This window comes from Suillus clintonianus, assembly GCF_016758775.1.
Source record: "Suillus clintonianus strain FC179 chromosome Unknown DEU56scaffold_3, whole genome shotgun sequence".
Lineage (NCBI taxonomy): Eukaryota > Fungi > Basidiomycota > Agaricomycetes > Boletales > Suillaceae > Suillus > Suillus clintonianus.
Window position 1 is genome coordinate 151,348 of NW_024539227.1, and position 16,354 is coordinate 167,701.

At 47.6% G+C, this 16,354-nt stretch overlaps 7 protein-coding genes across 7 annotated transcripts; 5 read left to right on the forward strand and 2 right to left on the reverse strand.

Moving 5' to 3' along the window:
* Positions 1 to 16: 16 nt before the first annotated feature.
* On the reverse strand, positions 17 to 1,882 carry DEU56DRAFT_767408 (uncharacterized protein). The gene is made up of 8 exons (XM_041351160.1): positions 1,384 to 1,882; positions 1,298 to 1,330; positions 1,234 to 1,242; positions 950 to 1,097; positions 874 to 888; positions 741 to 816; positions 514 to 689; positions 17 to 449 (listed from the first exon to the last, which is right to left on the reverse strand). Exons 1-8 carry the CDS (start codon positions 1,784 to 1,786, stop codon positions 200 to 202), a joined length of 1,110 nt encoding a protein of 369 aa, XP_041214675.1. The 5' UTR covers positions 1,787 to 1,882; the 3' UTR covers positions 17 to 199.
* Positions 1,883 to 2,338: 456 nt separating this feature from the next.
* On the forward strand, positions 2,339 to 3,557 carry DEU56DRAFT_767411 (uncharacterized protein). Its single transcript, XM_041351161.1, has 3 exons — positions 2,339 to 2,589; positions 2,642 to 2,749; positions 2,796 to 3,557. Exons 1-3 carry the CDS (start codon positions 2,365 to 2,367, stop codon positions 3,264 to 3,266), a joined length of 804 nt encoding a protein of 267 aa, XP_041214676.1. The 5' UTR covers positions 2,339 to 2,364; the 3' UTR covers positions 3,267 to 3,557.
* Positions 3,558 to 3,880: 323 nt separating this feature from the next.
* DEU56DRAFT_767416 (ribonuclease H-like domain-containing protein) lies at positions 3,881 to 5,794 on the forward strand. Its single transcript, XM_041351162.1, has 4 exons — positions 3,881 to 4,493; positions 4,555 to 4,623; positions 4,677 to 4,898; positions 4,956 to 5,794. Exons 1-4 carry the CDS (start codon positions 4,217 to 4,219, stop codon positions 5,399 to 5,401), a joined length of 1,014 nt encoding a protein of 337 aa, XP_041214677.1. The 5' UTR covers positions 3,881 to 4,216; the 3' UTR covers positions 5,402 to 5,794.
* Positions 5,795 to 7,549: 1,755 nt separating this feature from the next.
* DEU56DRAFT_942842 (Pkinase-domain-containing protein) lies at positions 7,550 to 9,044 on the reverse strand (the record flags this gene model as incomplete). Its single annotated transcript, XM_041358956.1, has 8 exons — positions 7,550 to 7,691; positions 7,748 to 7,896; positions 7,946 to 8,094; positions 8,151 to 8,315; positions 8,369 to 8,452; positions 8,502 to 8,771; positions 8,830 to 8,906; positions 8,963 to 9,044. The coding sequence occupies 8 exons, from the start codon at positions 9,042 to 9,044 to the stop codon at positions 7,618 to 7,620; spliced, it is 1,050 nt and encodes a 349-aa protein (XP_041214678.1). The 3' UTR covers positions 7,550 to 7,617.
* A 109-nt stretch (positions 9,045 to 9,153) lies between these two features.
* DEU56DRAFT_897433 (SET domain protein) lies at positions 9,154 to 10,259 on the forward strand. The gene is made up of 2 exons (XM_041356443.1): positions 9,154 to 9,826; positions 9,879 to 10,259. The coding sequence occupies exon 1, from the start codon at positions 9,204 to 9,206 to the stop codon at positions 9,789 to 9,791; it is 588 nt and encodes a 195-aa protein (XP_041214679.1). The 5' UTR covers positions 9,154 to 9,203; the 3' UTR covers positions 9,792 to 9,826; positions 9,879 to 10,259.
* A 146-nt stretch (positions 10,260 to 10,405) lies between these two features.
* On the forward strand, positions 10,406 to 12,172 carry DEU56DRAFT_867908 (uncharacterized protein; the record flags this gene model as incomplete). The annotated part of the gene is made up of 6 exons (XM_041355455.1): positions 10,406 to 10,576; positions 10,614 to 10,724; positions 10,784 to 10,864; positions 10,917 to 11,484; positions 11,534 to 11,873; positions 11,923 to 12,172. The coding sequence occupies 6 exons, from the start codon at positions 10,406 to 10,408 to the stop codon at positions 12,170 to 12,172; spliced, it is 1,521 nt and encodes a 506-aa protein (XP_041214680.1).
* An 861-nt stretch (positions 12,173 to 13,033) lies between these two features.
* Positions 13,034 to 15,779, forward strand: DEU56DRAFT_307600 (MFS general substrate transporter). Its single transcript, XM_041345575.1, has 15 exons — positions 13,034 to 13,334; positions 13,394 to 13,430; positions 13,482 to 13,628; positions 13,688 to 13,750; positions 13,805 to 13,991; positions 14,041 to 14,076; positions 14,128 to 14,257; positions 14,309 to 14,373; positions 14,421 to 14,549; positions 14,602 to 14,678; positions 14,735 to 14,915; positions 14,967 to 15,160; positions 15,211 to 15,369; positions 15,422 to 15,466; positions 15,520 to 15,779. Exons 1-15 carry the CDS (start codon positions 13,147 to 13,149, stop codon positions 15,637 to 15,639), a joined length of 1,758 nt encoding a protein of 585 aa, XP_041214681.1. The 5' UTR covers positions 13,034 to 13,146; the 3' UTR covers positions 15,640 to 15,779.
* Positions 15,780 to 16,354: the final 575 nt, after the last annotated feature.

A 16,354-nucleotide genomic window follows, 5' to 3' on the forward strand; every position in this document is an offset into this window, starting at 1 on the left:
TTCGGAGTCCGAACTAGCACTTGCCCCAGATTCATTACGTACCCTTGATAGCCGTCGGAGAGTAAAAACGGCAGTGTGTCTCGAGGAAACACCAAACAAATAGCTGCCATTGACTGATCTGAGTCGCATTTAATGGCAGGCAATGCGACCGTGATACTACAAGTTGCAATTACGATAGGGGATATTGAATAGGGTCCGTTTAAAACGTCTGTGGGAGGAGTGGTTGCCGTCTTAGAATTCTTTGAAGAGGGAAAATCTCCACAGGCTCATCATCTTCATATGTTGGGTCTTCATCTTCATCATCTTCATCATAGTCTCGAATCGTATACGCTCCGAGAGGTTCAAACGCCAGTGGCACGTAAGAAACAGAACCTTGATAGCGCCTTCTACGAGCATGTTCTTGTGCCTTTGCTTTTGCTGCCTGTGCTTGGGTGATACTCCTCCATTTACTGCAACGAGAGGATGTCAGTGAATTGATGCGATTAAATTAATGGAATGGACTTGGGAGCTTACTCGTCGCGCCTCCTCCACTCTGTTAATCTGTCACCCTTCTCCTGCCATTCTGGTCGTCTGCTGGCGGCAAGAACACGAATGTATTGACGGATTACAGCGTCAAGGGCATAGTTGGGAATAAGCGCTTTGGTAGTAGATAGCGCAGCACGGCACATAGCACATGTTGGAGACATTTTCTGCAACAGGGTTCATAAACCCGTACGTCTCTTAAAAGTGGAATACCTTACATTCTGAGCCACCCACACTTGAGCGCATTCTCCGCAGCAGCTGTGGCCACAAGGATTGCATAGGTGCGCTGCAACCCTAAATAAAAAGAGAGCTTGAATATCGAATATTGCGATGCGGGCCGAGGATGCTCACATGATATCAAAGCATCTATATTGTAAGGTTTTGAGACATCATTTCACAGGCGAGTAGACCAAATGGTAATACGCACATTGGACAAACAATCTCGGCTTCTAATCCTTCGAGTATATTGTTTGTTGTATCAACTCTGTCTTCGGCACTTATCTTGCCTTTTTTGCTGGCGGGCGATGTTCGCGGTGACGACGGTCCGCGTTTGCGGTCATCTAAAGCACGAACAGCTGCGCATACGTATGAGCTGTGCTGGCTCAGAAGTAACCATTGAATCTGTGGCATATACTCACAAGATGAAGTGACAGAGACGGCACAATGGATATATAAGGGTTTAGTCCATTGTCAGCTTTCAACGAAACGTACCGGCGCGAGCTGTTGTATCAAGATCGTCTTTCAACCTGCAAACTAAGAAATATACGGCACTCACTAGCAATCAAAGGCTGAGCTGTCAAAGGCGAAGCTGTATGCGTCGATTGAACATAGGGGTCGTGAAAAGTTAACGGATTGCCTTACCCCCGAGTCGAGGTCGACCATGTGTGAACTGGGCTTCGAGAGCGTCTAAGGCGGCGATGGTGGACTCGTCTATCTCATCGTCGCAGTCGTACTCGGAAGGCAGGGGTGATGTAGATGATTGCAATAGCGGCACTGGTACAGTGGTGTGGGGAGGATCATTCAAAGGTCTGATTGAAGCTGCGATTGGAAGTTCCTGAAGACCTGGGACGTTGCTCAAGTCCAGTTGTCCAATATCGTCTGGAAATTCATCGTCACTATCTGCAGATTGTTGTGGCATTAGTGAAGTGAAACTTTGTACATGGATGCGAATGTCGAAAGCTTGTCTGGGCACCGTACTCGCGAACTGCACGTGATAACCACGTGATCTCGATTGCCAATTTGCCAGGCCCGATGACCCAATCATTGGACCAGGCCAGCCAACACTAAATAGTAGGGCCAATACCAAGCATCCTTTTTGCACGGATATCGATGGCCAGGGCTTGCTTGGTTGAATATCCAGGGTGTTGCAATTTGTTATTTCGGCACCGTACATGTGAAAATATGAACAACGTGTTTTTTTTAGAGTCAGACGAAATTATCCCCTTGGGCAAAGGACACTGTGAGTCTTCCGGTTGCAAGCTTCCAAGTTCCGGGGCCCGCTAACCTATCAGGGGTCCTGCGAGGTCCTGCGATATACGGAATTAGATTGATATAAATAGCAAATGCCAAGACTCTTCAGTAACTGCCACAAAATTAGTACCTCCGTTTATTTCGTCACCACGTGTCCACAGCTTGTCTTCCGTAGACCTCCTCCACCTCTACCACTCTTCAGCGTTCATATGAGCTCGGTTTCGTTTTTTCTGTTCAATTTCGTGGGCAGGAACCGAAGTAAAGTGTGGCCTGCATTGTTGGAACACGTCGTCAGATTCGCGGTCAAATATAGATCTGACCCAACTCTTCGGGTGACCGAGCCTCACCTTGGCTTGGCGTTCTAAAAATACTATGCTTGTCTGGTTCAAAGATAGAATTTTGGACTTGGCTCACCTACAAAAAGTCTGCGGTTGGCGCCGTTCTAACCCACTCGCTGCAAGACGCTTAACAACCCACCTTCGTCAAATGAACTCTGGACCTCCTTACCCAACACAAGACTACTCTCGCTTGCCCTACCATTCCGTTGAGGCAGACTATAGGAGACTCATCATGTCCAGTTCACAAATACTAGAGCAGGTAAGCTTACTCTCATGAAACCCCTCCGCTAGATAGGCTCACAATGAATCAGGCACCACCTCCTAGCCTCAGAGAAATTCTCGGTGCATACAAATCGAAAGGGGACGGTGACCGAGATATGCTTATTGCCATGTTGAATGCGAAGAGTGCCGAAGACCAAGTAAGACTCTCCGTTTTCTGCTTGTCTCTTGTTGACCCCTTTACAGCGACTTGCATCTGTCGCTACATTGCACAGAACCCTTCTTGAGATGTCCGCAGCAGATGCCCGTCATGCAAGCCCTTCGCCCCCCTCGCATTCTTTACCACCCACAGCATCTTACTCAAAACATGGGCTATATCCAAGTGACATGACCAATGGACGTGTCTCCCCTCCATCACTACCTGTAGTGAGGGAACCTCCTCAACTCTCTCAACCACCTCGAAAACGCCAGCGCTCTTCTCACTCCCCTTCATCACATTATGAATTACGCACATCTCATACATCCTCTCGCGATTTACCACCTTCCCCATACTCGTCTCGGAGTGATTCCGAGGAGTACTCGCCACGATCCAGAGCATCAATGGCGATAGGGTCATTGCTCTCTACCGGTCCTAGCAGAGATGCTCCAGAGGATCTCCAAAATCATTCAGAGAGCACTCAACACACGTCGTCCGGCTCTGTTGGAGTTGCAGTGTAGCTACTACGCAAGCTCCCATGTCCTGTTTCATTACTTATTGTTTTCATTGCGCTGTATGGTTAGCATTACTGTTTGTCAGATTAAGCTCTCGTAATCTCTCACCTTTCCCTGCCCCTTGTGGGACATACTGTCATCCTTGGCAGCAACTAGTACCAACAAATGGCAGTGTAATGACACGTCCGATGATAGAATGGCCGGAACTAATGACCAAGATAATGGGACCAGACGACGCCAAGATTCTATTCATAACTGCCCAGTTATCTTTGGAGTGTAGTTCTTGTTGCTTTTGACTTTCAATCAAAAACAAAAACAAAAACATTGATCACCAAGTCAAGTCAAAATAACCGTGGTTCGGACTGCACGCACCCAGTGTTTTGGTGAGATTATGTGTCGCCTGCCAACAGCTTCCAACTTGGTCTAGGGGTGCCGAGTGCACCGGGGTGGTGGAACTTCCGAGTACTGCAAAAACCTGCATTCGTGAGAATTGGCGACGGGGATTACAGCAACGTGTGTCTGTGCCTCTGTGGCAAATCCTGTGTGGCAAATCCTATCTGATAGAGGGGAACAACAAACCCTGAATTCGACCTTGGCTGCAGGCAGGATGTCGCACGTTCTGCCAGAGACGACAGGGAAGTCACACAACGTGATCATTTGTCACAGCTGTGTAACGGTAGGCCAAACGTTGTGACTCACGAAATAGCAGTGACAACCTTGAACCTACGCTATAAAACAACGCCAGATAGGTCAAAACAAGCACTGCAGCTGCCAAGGTCCGCCCGTTCGCAGTTTCTGAGCGCAAAACGACCCCGAACTTTGATAGACTCGTGTTTTTTTTATAACTGACAAGTTAATTTGGTAATCTCGGCACTTGATAAGGGGGGCTTATCAAAGGGCTTACTTCAACTCTACCACCAAGCTTTCATTCCTGCAACACTGCTTCATAATAGATAATGTCTTCCACTGCCGAAGGCTCTGTCAAAACCGCAGTCCCACGTCCAGAGCTTCCGCGCTACTCCTGGCGGGACCAAAGCCCTACTTCCCGTCTTCAATACATCACAGATCACCAGTCCGCAGATTTCGCCTTATCTCAGTTGGCCCCAGGTCCTCTTGGTTTTGACCTAGAATGGCGCCCCAACTACTGGAAGGGTGCGAGCGAGAACCCCGTAGCGCTCGTTCAGCTCTCTACCCATGACACAATATTGCTCCTACACATAAGCGCCATGTCAGGTACGAGCAAGACTTGAACAGTGAAATCATATGGCTTAATTCGAAATACTTCTACTCGTAGAATTCCCCTCGAAATTGAGGGAAATGCTGTGGGATCCATTACGAATCAAGACTGGTGTTAGCATTCAACGTGCGTCGAGTGGAGGATCCGGAAATTCATGGATCTCATGATGATGTCTTTAGGTGATTGTCAAAAGTTGTATCGGGATTATGGCGTTTCAACACGCAACTGCGTAGAGCTAGCTCTTCTAGCCCGTTCGGTGGATAACGCTCGATGGAAGGGCAAGTACACTAACCCTCTTGGATTATCTCGCCTTCTCGAGACCTACGAGGGTTTCTCTTTGGCCAAGGGAAAGGTGCAACGCAGCAATTGGGAGCACCGTCTGTCGTCTACCCAGCAGGACTGTGAGTTTCAACGTGGCCGAACGTCATGCCTTCTCAATTTTTTTTTCAAATATGCAGACGCAGCCAACGACGCCCGTGCTGGGTATGTTATCTATACTCGGTTGATCGACTTGGCCCGGGATATGCCCGATACTGTTCTTCCAAATTACTACTCCTTCAGTGTCGTGAATGGCTTCTTGCTAGATCACCTCGGTATTTCTCAGTGGATTCCCCACAACCCTTATTACGATCCCGGTCCACCGCCTCCGCCCAGGGAACCCAAAGAACAGGAAGAGCAGAAAGAGAGAAAGAGAACACCCAGAGGACAGACGTCGAGTGCCGTCAGCCATGCCCCAGTCTCGTCCAGATCCTTACAAGACGGACTCAGTATGAGAATTGACGGACAGGGTCCTCCGCCTGTCCCTGTTACCAATGCCCTGAACCCACAAACAGGGCATTTCCATCGAAAACCTCGTAATCGCACCAAACGGCCTCAAAGTCATGGTTATGACCCTGCACAATAATCTGTTACTATGCGCATGCAGTAGCATGGACACCAGCCAGGAGCACAACACGATTCACACCAAAACGCCAGGAAAGGAACTACCCCTCCCATCATGGTTATCGGAATACAATTTGTGCGAACGGCGCAAAATAGCACAGGCTGGCACTCAGTGTGGTTAGTGGGTGTGAGCTGCTTGAATGAGCGGTTCTTTTGGTCCCACATGTGACGATGGCGATCCCTCGTAAAGTATCTGGTTTCGGATCTGCTTAACCTTATCATTACCTTCCTTGAAAGGTCATGTGCCGTTTGTCACACAACATTTATCTACGTGGTGTATAATACATTGTCATTCTGAACAAATTCCTGGGACTTGCTGTCTTGCCCTTTGGCACGCTAAACCATATATACAGTATTTCAAATTCTTGCATGTTTCTTTTGTGAATGTGGCGAGACAACGAGCTGCTTTCCCTTGAAATAATACTAAGTTCTAACCAAGTAAGGGACTACGTTTGCCTATTGGTAGTACGTAGTCTCCCGCAGGTAGACTAATTAGAACGATGGAAGGCCTTCTTAATCATAGGCAAGCACCTGACCCTATCGTAAATAATCTTGCTACCCACTAATAACCGTCGACTTGCAATCCTTTTTTCCCGTGTAATATTGTATCATGCGCCTGCTGAAGGAGAGTATATACATTTACAGTACATTTCAAGGCACGGTAAATATAATTCACACACCGCATGGCAAACAACGTGTCCGGATCGTTGATCTCATACCAGCCGCGGGGGTCGTTGTACATGGGCCATCATTAGTCCAGGTGCCGAAAGACCCTATGCAGTGCAAGAAGCGCATGCACAAAGTTCCACACGTGCAGCAGGCGTGCTTGCCTCCTGAATTCTTATCCTTCGTCCATAAGGCAGTGCAGAGATGAGAGATGTCAGTACTAAACAGCCTTGTAAGTATGGCACATACTGCTTACTCACTGATCGCTGCTGCGTACGCCAACTTTGCCAAGCAGCCGCTAGGCTGTAGGTATCGGACGCGGTAGTGGAAACCAGGCTATAAATCGAGGTGGCAGTGGCGGTGGCGGTGATACCACATAGAAGAATAAATTGGTGATTGATGTGCTATCCCCTGACTGTGAAAGAGTTGCAGATCAATCGCATCAAATACCACTACTGTAACAAGACCCTGCAAACTTACCAGGCGCCTCGACCACTATTACTTGCACCGCTAGGGGCTTGCACTGCTAGGGAAAGAATTTGTCCGCAAGTCAACCTTAACGGCGGTCAACATTCGGAGACATGCTTCTGATAACACCTAGATATCACCTTCATAACACACCCGCGAGAGTAACTTTATTCGGCCACGTAACCAGGTCCAGAGCATAGGAGATTATGCGAAGCCAGTAGCGGCAGTGCACTCATACGCCAAGTTTGAACGGTCATTAGCTGAACTCGGTCAGAGGGGCTCGAAACAAAGTCTAGATCGACTTCATCATGTGCTCGAGATGCATCAAAGAGTATCACGCCACCATAACGCAAAGAAGCTTTGATGCAAATGCACGGCAATAGGACTCAGATTGGCGACGAGCAAGTATCCCGATTCCGCGGCTGTACTGGAAGCTGGCGTGTCGATGTAAATCTTGACCTAAAGTGAAATTCTTGAGATTAAAACTACCTTCGTTTGTTTGACGTACATTGGAGTTCGGACTTGTCTAGTGCGATGCGCTCACAGATCTCTAATCCCGATGATTGATCTTTGTTGCACTACGCACGTGTGGTTTCGCGGCAGAACTACCGTTGCTTAGTGTCGCCTCAAACAGATGAGGGTGCAAGATATACCGACAAATGGAACTGATCGCGTCAAAGCCGAGATCGTCGATCACAGTGCTAAAGGCGTGATGCGGGCACTGTGGGGTGTCTACAGAGGATCAAATGATCAAACTCGTGAATGATCGAGAAAGTGGTGCGAACCTGTGACATGTCAAGCCATATTATCAATATTGTTGGCTTGATTTCAGCTATGCGGTATTTCTTGAAGACACAGTTTGTTTGCACCAGAGGCGAGAGCGGAGATTTCGGAACTCCATCATATTAATCCCACACAGAGAAATTTGCGATATATCCCAGAGGACGCGCTTATCCAGTTGGGAAGGTTGTTTTGACAGGATTATATGCAAAGGAAGTAGTACAAAACTTTCGCAATCAGAGATAAAGAGAAGTGGAATATAGATCAGGTTGACGATGCTCCAGAGTCCTCGCTCTCACCGTCAGCAGAAGTGCCAGACGCGGGGTTGCGTACGGGTTCTATAAGCGAGGTAGGTCAATATCTACAAGGGGTCAAGAAGTTAAGTTTCACGGACCGAAGTAAGGGTGTGCTTGGGCTTCGCGAGCGGTCAGTCTCTCTTGGTGATCATACCGCAGTAGCTTATCCAAGAAGTCGATCGCTTCATTCGATATATAACGCTGGTTTTCGGATGTGATGAACCGAGTCCAAGGCTTCCGAGGATACCTAACCGACGAGTTACTGTATGATCAACGATCGCGTTTGAAAAGCTCACCTTCCAAGGAGTTCGTCGTATTGGGGATCAAGTCGTATGCCATACTTGTCGATGTATGCATAGAGCTCGTCCGTGCCAAGAACTTTTGCTATTTTGACCAGCTGGTCATAGTTGTCGTGACCATGGAAAAATGGTTCTTTGCGGAAAATCTTGTGGCAGAGTATGTCAATTCGAATCACGATCCCTTCGAGACTGATGATCATACCATAGACGCAAACATGCAACCATAGCTCCACATATCCAGGCTATAATCATACTCTTGAAAGTCCACTAACAGCTCCGGTCCTTTGAAGTAACGTGAAGCTACGCGAACATTGTATTCAACCTTCGGGTGGTAGAATTCAGCCAAGCCCCAGTCTATCAGCCGCAGCTGCGCTATGCAGTCCAGCTCAGTCCATAACACGGGTTGATAAGGATTCATACTTTGCGCTGTTCATGATCAATCATGACATTATGAGGCTTGACATCCCTGTGCATTATACCCCTCGAGTGGCAGAAGTCCAGTGCCTAAAATATTACAGTGGAAAACTTTGCCAGAAGTTCAATTGACAGATACCTTGAGAAGCTCGAACATATAAAAGCGGACATCGTAATCAGTGAAACGAGGATATAAGACCTTGAAATCGACGTTGTCGACGTATTCCGTTATTAGGCTGGGGATCTTCGAAGCAGGATCTCGGACGACATCGAGGAGGGCCACGACGTTAGGACCACCTGCAAGGTTTTGTAGGATCTTGATCTCTCTCTTTATTTTCTTCTTTTTTACGGGCTTGAGCACTTTGATGATGCACTTCTCATCATTAACTACATTGACACCTTCAAAAACCTGTGGCATGGGGTGATCAAACAGGCTTTCCATATCGATCTAAGGATGACCATCTTACTTCTGAATATTTTCCTCTGCCAACTTTGCGCACTATCTCGTAGTGATCCTGCGTTCCCCACTGTACTTGAAGGTTATCTGAATCGGAAATCGTCAGTACAAAACCAAGGCCAAGTTCACTTAAAGTTTTTGACCATATTCATGCCATGCAGGACCGAAATTGGCGTTGACATCTCGATAGATCCGTGCTACAGATTTTGTTGGAGGTCGCACCATGGAATGAGAATGTAATAAGTAGCTCAATGGATGATTGACGGTTCGGATTCTTCGGAAAGGCCTTCACGAAGGCTGGTGCATCGGTGTTTGGTGCAAGTGTTGAGCGTTTACCCACGGTGTCGTTTTCAGACTACTGATAATGCAAGTCCGTCCTCCATCATGCCTTCCAGTTCTCTGCGCCAGCCTCCATCATGGCCCTCTAATGTCCAGTATATCAACGCCCCTCGTTATCATCCTTCTGTCCCGGGCCCCGTGCGCTCTTTTCTGATATGTGGCACTAATCCCGCCCCCCAGAAAACACCAATTTCATTTCCTTCGACATCTCTAGTTCGCATAAGACAAATCACAGAACCTTCTCACCCTGCACGAGGACAGAACGGCATTTTCGCCGTTCGAAAGATACCTCCTAGGTCACATATCATTGACTATATTGGAGAAGTGCATTGTCAGGATAGAGCTGGCTCCGACTACGATCTTTCACTTTTTCGGTCACAGGATGGAGATAATGTAGGTGTGGATGCAAGTGTCATGGGTAATGAGGCTAGGTTTATCAATGATTACCGCGGTATTCGAAGCAAACCCAATGCTGTTTTTGTGGAGAGCCGTACGTCGCAAGGCGAACTACGGATGAGCATTTGGAGTTCCACAGATCCAATACAAAAGGGCCATGAGATCTTGGTATCCTACGGAAAATCTTGGTGGCGCACCCGAATAACTCAAACAGACGCGATATCCGATCTCGCCTGACCAAAAACATCAGCTTTATCACCTTCCTAACCACGGTCCGTATTATCCGTATTCCTTGCTTCCAGGTCGAACACTGATACTAAACAGTGGTAATACATCCAGGGGAACCCAGATCGCTGGAAGCTCTAAACCAGTACGGTTGGAAATGACCCAAGTCGCAAGCGATTTACGTGTGCTTCTGGAATGTGACCAGCAGGTTGGAACCATGGACAGACATGTCGAACTACTTGATGGGGGACTATGGGTCTAAGCAGGAATAGCTATTGCTTTACTACCCTTGTACACTGTGTATATTGATTCGGTACGCTTAACCTTGCTGTGCTTCCCTCAACGTGCTGGCCTCATGACCCTTGATCGTGCTGGCCTTATTCAACGTATAAATTCTGACTGTCGATCGCTTGGGACCTACAAGGTTGGCCTTAAACCTCTTTCCTATGAAATCGAAGGAACTTACACGGCCAAGTTTGTGTGAGTTGAGTCAGCAGAGCAAATAGTCGTACATTCAAAATTCGTGATCACGTTCTGTATTCGGCGCAACTCAATATTGTTGCCTCTATTTTACCTTCTCTGTGGTGCTTCGCTGCTAAATATTTAGTCAAAAGACACAATTGTAAATGATCCCTTACTTGCGGTCACTTGCAACTTCGTCGTTCATTTCTTTTTACGGTTGTGCTCGACAAACTAGACCGAACACCCGGACGTTCTCAACTTACCGAGCTGGGCGCCGCGATGCCCACAGTGCACGAGGCCAGAGGGTTCGTCACAATTTTGCCGCAAGGTTTGATGTACAGTAGTCACGGCATACTCACTATTCTCACTTAGCGCGCCTTTCATGCATCTGCATCGCTGTCTGCTCCTCCCAAGGACCCATATCAGGTTTTAGGTGTCAAGAAAGATGCATCTCCGGCCGAGATCAAGAAAACGTATTTTGCTGTGCGCATCAGAACCATTTAATTGATACTTGTCGCCCCTAATCAATAAATTTGCTACAGCTCGCTCGAAAATACCATCCGGACACAAATCCTGATAAAGGAGCGCAGGACAAGTTTGTGGAAATACAAGAAGCGTACGACGTACGTCATTTACTACATCTATGTGTACTGATGTCTTACATTGTAATGCAAGATTCTGAAAGATGAGAAAAAGAAGGCTGCATACGACCAATATGGTGCTGCGTCACAGCAACCAGGCTTTGACCCTAATGCCTTTGCTCGAAATCCATTTTCAGGATCCGGCGCAGGCGGGTTTTCCGGTTTTAGAGACTTCAGCGAGGCATTCGGCGGGCAAGGTCAAGGCGACCTATTCTCGCAATTGTTCGGCGGTGCCTTCGGGGGTCAAGCTCGCTCTGGGTTCAGCCAAAGTACAAGAGGATCAGACATTGAGGCACGCATCAACGTCTCGTTTTTGGACGCCTGCAAAGGAACAACTCTAAGTGTAAATGTCAACCCTCTGTCAACATGTTCAACATGTGCTGGTACGGGCCTAAGACACGGTGCCAAACGCGCACCTTGCGGGTCGTGCAATGGTACTGGTACAAAGACTTTTGTGATAGACAGTGGGTTCCAGATGGCAAGTACTTGTGGGACATGCCTTGGTTCTGGTTCTACCATTCCGCGCGGAAGTCAATGTGTGGATTGCAGTGGTCAGGGTTATGTGCGGACGAAGAAAAGTATCAAAGTAGATGTCCCACCAGGTCAGGAGTTAGACATCGTTTTTGTTCGGGTAACTAATATATCGCACAGGGGTGGAAGATGGAATGACCATCCGCATCCCAAACGCAGGTGATGCGCCATTATCTGGCAAGGGCAGTCACGGGGACTTGCTCGTCAGGGTCAATGTCGCTCCTTCAAAAGTTTTCCGTAGGCAAGGCGCAAACCTTCACCACGAAGCGCGGATACCTTTGCATACCGCACTGTTGGGCGGCCGTGTGCGTGTGCCAACACTGGACGGAAATGTGGACGTTCGTGTACCCAATGGTACTCAACATGGCGAGGAGATGGTCTTAAGAAGCCACGGTGTCCCGTCAGTGTTCGGTGGTGATAAGGGGGATCTTTTCATTTCTTTCTCTGTGCAGCTTCCAAGGTGAGTGAGATTGATGTTCGTTAGTGTCTACGTAATCCATTTTCTATAGATCTTTAACGAAGCGACAACGGGAGATTTTGCAACAGTATGCGGACGACGTTGAGGGTCGGAGTAGTAATCTAAGACAGGACCCGGTTCCGCCGGCCGGTTCCTCTGGTGGTGCCCAGCAAGATGCGAAGGATACCAGTTCAATGGGTGATAACAATGGTACGACTTCATTTACTCATCCGTCACCATCTTCTTCGGGTGGCTTTGTGTCTCGCACATGGAATAGGATACGAGGGCTTACTGGGTCTTGATTTATGCATATTTTGGTTCGTCCTTGGGACGTTTCGTTATCTGCTACCTGTCGCTTCTCAATTCAATCAGCAGACGAACTGGAATCCGGGGATCTGAAAAGCAGTGGGCTATCGGAGAGCGCGGAGGATGAGCACAGGAGGAGGGCTACGGCTTAGAGAAGAACCATAGAAGCATAGTGAAGTACACACATTTAATGGGAGAATTTTCCCTGCAAGTACCATACGATGTTTGCGTGGTCTGTGAAGAGACAGGTAACTTTGGTGTTTGCCCTGAAAGTGCATGGAGGCCGTAACTTGTACCTAATAGTAATTCTGGTTAAACGTGTTTGTGGCTGTAGTACCTGAAAGGTGCCGCGGTGCCAACTGTTTCAACATTAACATTATGTTGCTTTCAGTTAATGTAAGTACTTAATTGTAACTTCTCGATTCGTCTCCTTCTGTCCCTCACAGGAACTTCGAAACTCAAGAGAATTAACCTAGTCGCGGCGATCTCAAACTGATCTTCTTGGAAGGGAGTTCTGCCTCCGAAGTGTTTATGCCATCAATATTCAACGAGGCGGCTCGAGCATGCTTGACTCAACTCCCCCACACCCGGCCGGGCAATGTTCATCTTTTGCCAAATTCAACCCTATCGACGGCAGTAATCCATGCTGTCAAAGACCCCTTCTCTTCTTTGTTGTGGGCTGGACTCTTACTACAAAGGCTTCACAATGCGGTCAATTTTAATATCATCATCGGTAAAGCCTAATGCCAGCGCACATTGACCGCTCTGTTTGCGGACCGCAGGTCAAAGGGTCACAAGAGGATAGTTCCAAGGCCAAAGAAGCTCTTTTTTGAGAAGTCTGGTTATGCCAGATCTCATCGAAGCCACCACCAAACCAAAGGGTCCTTGTATAAAATGGTAGCGAAGTTGAGCAGAACGTTAAACCTCGAGCAGCCTTTCTTACTGTGTTTCCTCTTATTGCGAGTTCAATATGTCTTTAGACAACGCAGCACATCCTCCTATGCCAACTCGTCTCCCTTCATGCTCGTCTTGCTCCGATGATGCCTCAGCGTCATCGCACAAAGCACACACTAGCGATTGTGCCTCTCTTGATTCTCGTGATGAGATACAGAAAGCCCCGAAACACTCGGTCGCCCGACTGCTTTTCGTACATATCGGGTAATGCTTCACGCTCCTTGAATTGATTGTTAGCTTATCAATATGTGATCGAACCTCAGGGCCGCAATGACACTTTTTCTTGCTACAACAGATTCTGTGCGTATCCTCTTCTTAAATTCAAGTGTCATGCATTGAACCAACACACAGACCATCGTATCAACATCTCTACCGACAATCGTTAGCGAACTCCAGGCCTCCCAGAGCCAATATACTTGGGTTGGGGTGGCGTACATGCTGACACAAACGGCTGGCCAACCCCTGTACGGAAGACTATCCGATTTGGTAGGGCGAAAGGTGCGTTCTTTTTCAACCTTGATGCTCAGTGGATTCACATCTCGCCATTCTATTACTAGAACGTTTTGTATGTCAGCATGATGATTTTCGCCCTCGGTTCCTTGCTGTGCGGGGCTGCAAAGGTTGTTTGACTTTGTATTATCTTGCATTTGATCTCCTGATCCTTATCTCTCCAGAATATCATGTCCCTGATAATTTCCCGTGGTCTGGCCGGTCTCGGTGGCGGTGGCATCGTCAGTTCCGTTTGGGTTATCACATCAGAAATCGTCGAACCACAGAATAGAGCCAAGTGGTCACAAGCTCTTAGTATTACCTGGAGCTGTTCTGCGGTCGCGGGTCCAATACTCGGAGGATTATTCAGCAGTAAGTGCTGTAACGAATCTTAGATCCAAATCTCATTTCACCCACGCAGCTGGCTTCTCGACGACAATCAACTGGAGATGGGCTTGTATGTCATTCATCCCTTTCTGTGCTTGAATCTCAAATTCCGGGTTTCTAGTTTACATGAATTTGCCTGTATGCCTTGTCGCATTCTTGCTGCTTTCAATCTCATTGCGAGATGTGACGCTCGGAAACACAAAGGACGCATCATGGAAAAGCTTCACTGAAAAGTTTGATTTTATCGGACTGTACGATATGGCTTTTGCAGTCTTGTGCCATGCTCATGTCATTTTATGCAGTCTTCTCTTCATGTTGGGCACCAGCTGCTTGGTTATTGGTTTCAGCTTTGCTATGAGTGATGGATGTAAGTCCTATCGACATTTACTGCAACATTTACTTACCATCATGCAGGGACATCGCCATCGACGCTCTCGCTAGTCACTATTGGTCCTGTGATTCTAGCCTGTGCTGGCTTCTATGAAGTGCACACCACACGCGAGGCATTGTTCCCGCCTGCCTCATTCAAAAATCTCACTGTTGGTGAGAAGCTTGCTTCGCGTGGAAGGCTTTTCGACATCTCATATTCATCTAGTGATCATTCTGGCTGTCACATTCCTTCACAACTTCGCATTCACTTCAGGCACATTTTACCTTGCACTCTACTTCCAAGTAAGGTCGTCCCGTGCTTGTTGGTGGATCTTATTCTAACTGCATGATTCACATAGGCCGTGGATGGTATGACCCCACTGCAAGCTGGTGTGCAGATGCTGCCATATTCACTTGGATCATCATTGGCTTCGATGCCGGCGGCCTGGTTTATTGGATTCTGCCAGTCGCGTAAAAACGACACCAGCGGACAAAAATGGACGATCGTCAGTGGACTACTGATCTCCACGATAGGTTTCAGTGAGGCCAGACATGATTGTACTGAGGGTGGTTACTGAGGTTGTGTCACAGGTCTCTTGATAACACTCAAGGATGCCTCCTCGCATGTCACACAATTTTGTTACCCTCTTATCGCTGGTATTGGACTCGGGTTCCTCTTCCACGCCCCTTATCAGGTCTTTGTGAAGGCTTTACATCCGTCAGAGCTTGCTACAGGGACTAGTGCATTCTTCCTTGTAAGATTTACAGGAGCTACCATAGGCCTAGTAAGTCCGTCCGCCTTGTTTGCGCATCCTTAACTTAAAAGATTTTCAAGGCGGTTGCGGGGATAGTCTTTGATAAGCAACTTTCTCACGCTTTACCTATCGGTTACCAAATTCAGGGATCATCTTCCATCAATTGGAGATTACTGAGTCTTATCGAGCCGCTCTCATTGAGAAACGAGGTCTTAAGTGCTGTGGCTCTGGCCATTAAGGTGGGCTTCTAGGTCTTCCAGCCCCGCTCATTCTCAACTAATGATGTCACAGAGCATCTGGATTGTTTCCGCTCCTCTGCTAGGCGTGGCGGTGGTGGTATGTGATCTCTTTAAAAGCTATTCTATGACTTCATCAATCTGCATTACCAGATCTCGCTGTTTATGAAGTGCTTTTCGGTAGAAACTACGAACCATCATGACACCATCCAGGAAAAGACTTTACACCAGCAGTCATGTATCAGCTCACCGCAGCCGCCTAATGAAGTTTAGAGGACTACTATCCCTATTCTTATTGTACATAGATAGACATGCTAGACGAATGTTCTATTGTTCCTCAATGAATTAGAACGTTGATGTAACACAATTCTTTGCGTGTATGCGTAAGAATGCTAGTTAGCACTCGGGGGTCGGCACCGCACATCTTAACATATTCACATCGAGCGCCAAGGGCTTGCGCGTTTCTGACGTAGATCAGAAGCATGTATTTGAATATTTGTACGACATATAAACCTATCATGCTGCAGATAGGCTCTATGATAGCCAAAGTCAGGTTTAGGGTGAATCCGAGTCGGACGTGCATAGCACACCGTTCAGCAAATGAACATGCGGCATGCACACGATTTCCTCCTCCATGTTGGTTTAACAAAATTGTTCAAACGGGCAGCGCTTGATCTGGAAAAAGAATTCAAGCGGGATCACCTCGAGGCCTGAGCGCTGAGCTTGAACATACATTTTACAGCTTAGAAATCGGATATACAAAAGTTGCAAGAACGTCCGGACTCTGAACGATTATGTCGGCAACTTCTCTCGTCTACAACAAGATATAGTAGTCGTGCGGAAGACATCAGTGTACCTCGTGGCTTACTAGATTAACGCATGTTCCCCAACGTCTAACTGTGATACGTTGGCTGCGTGTAAACCCGCGGCCACAGGAATGTGCGCCAGTGGCTCAGTTCTTTTGCGGAACTTCCGCAGTCCTAATTAA

Bases quoted from the DNA above. Each gene is read 5' to 3' on its own strand.
- DEU56DRAFT_767411 (XM_041351161.1), top strand. From the start codon at position 2,365: ATGCTTGTCTGGTTCAAAGATAGAATTTTGGACTTGGCTCACCTACAA. The intron at 2,590-2,641 runs GTAAGCTTACTC...ACAATGAATCAG, and splicing joins GTTCACAAATACTAGAGCAG to GCACCACCTCCTAGCCTCAG. The intron at 2,750-2,795 runs GTAAGACTCTCC...ACCCCTTTACAG, and splicing joins CGAAGAGTGCCGAAGACCAA to CGACTTGCATCTGTCGCTAC.
- DEU56DRAFT_767408 (XM_041351160.1), bottom strand. From the start codon at position 1,786: ATGATTGGGTCATCGGGCCTGGCAAATTGGCAATCGAGATCACGTGGT. The intron at 1,331-1,383 runs GTAAGGCAATCC...CGACGCATACAG, and splicing joins TGGTCGACCTCGACTCGGGG to CTTCGCCTTTGACAGCTCAG. The intron at 690-740 runs GTAAGGTATTCC...ACCCTGTTGCAG, and splicing joins AAGTGTGGGTGGCTCAGAAT to AAAATGTCTCCAACATGTGC.
- DEU56DRAFT_767416 (XM_041351162.1), top strand. From the start codon at position 4,217: ATGTCTTCCACTGCCGAAGGCTCTGTCAAAACCGCAGTCCCACGTCCA. The intron at 4,494-4,554 runs GTACGAGCAAGA...TTCTACTCGTAG, and splicing joins ACACATAAGCGCCATGTCAG to AATTCCCCTCGAAATTGAGG. The intron at 4,899-4,955 runs GTGAGTTTCAAC...TCAAATATGCAG, and splicing joins GTCGTCTACCCAGCAGGACT to ACGCAGCCAACGACGCCCGT.
- DEU56DRAFT_897433 (XM_041356443.1), top strand. From the start codon at position 9,204: ATGCCTTCCAGTTCTCTGCGCCAGCCTCCATCATGGCCCTCTAATGTC.
- DEU56DRAFT_307600 (XM_041345575.1), top strand. From the start codon at position 13,147: ATGTCTTTAGACAACGCAGCACATCCTCCTATGCCAACTCGTCTCCCT. The intron at 13,751-13,804 runs GTTGTTTGACTT...TTATCTCTCCAG, and splicing joins TGCTGTGCGGGGCTGCAAAG to AATATCATGTCCCTGATAAT. The intron at 14,374-14,420 runs GTAAGTCCTATC...ACCATCATGCAG, and splicing joins CTTTGCTATGAGTGATGGAT to GGACATCGCCATCGACGCTC.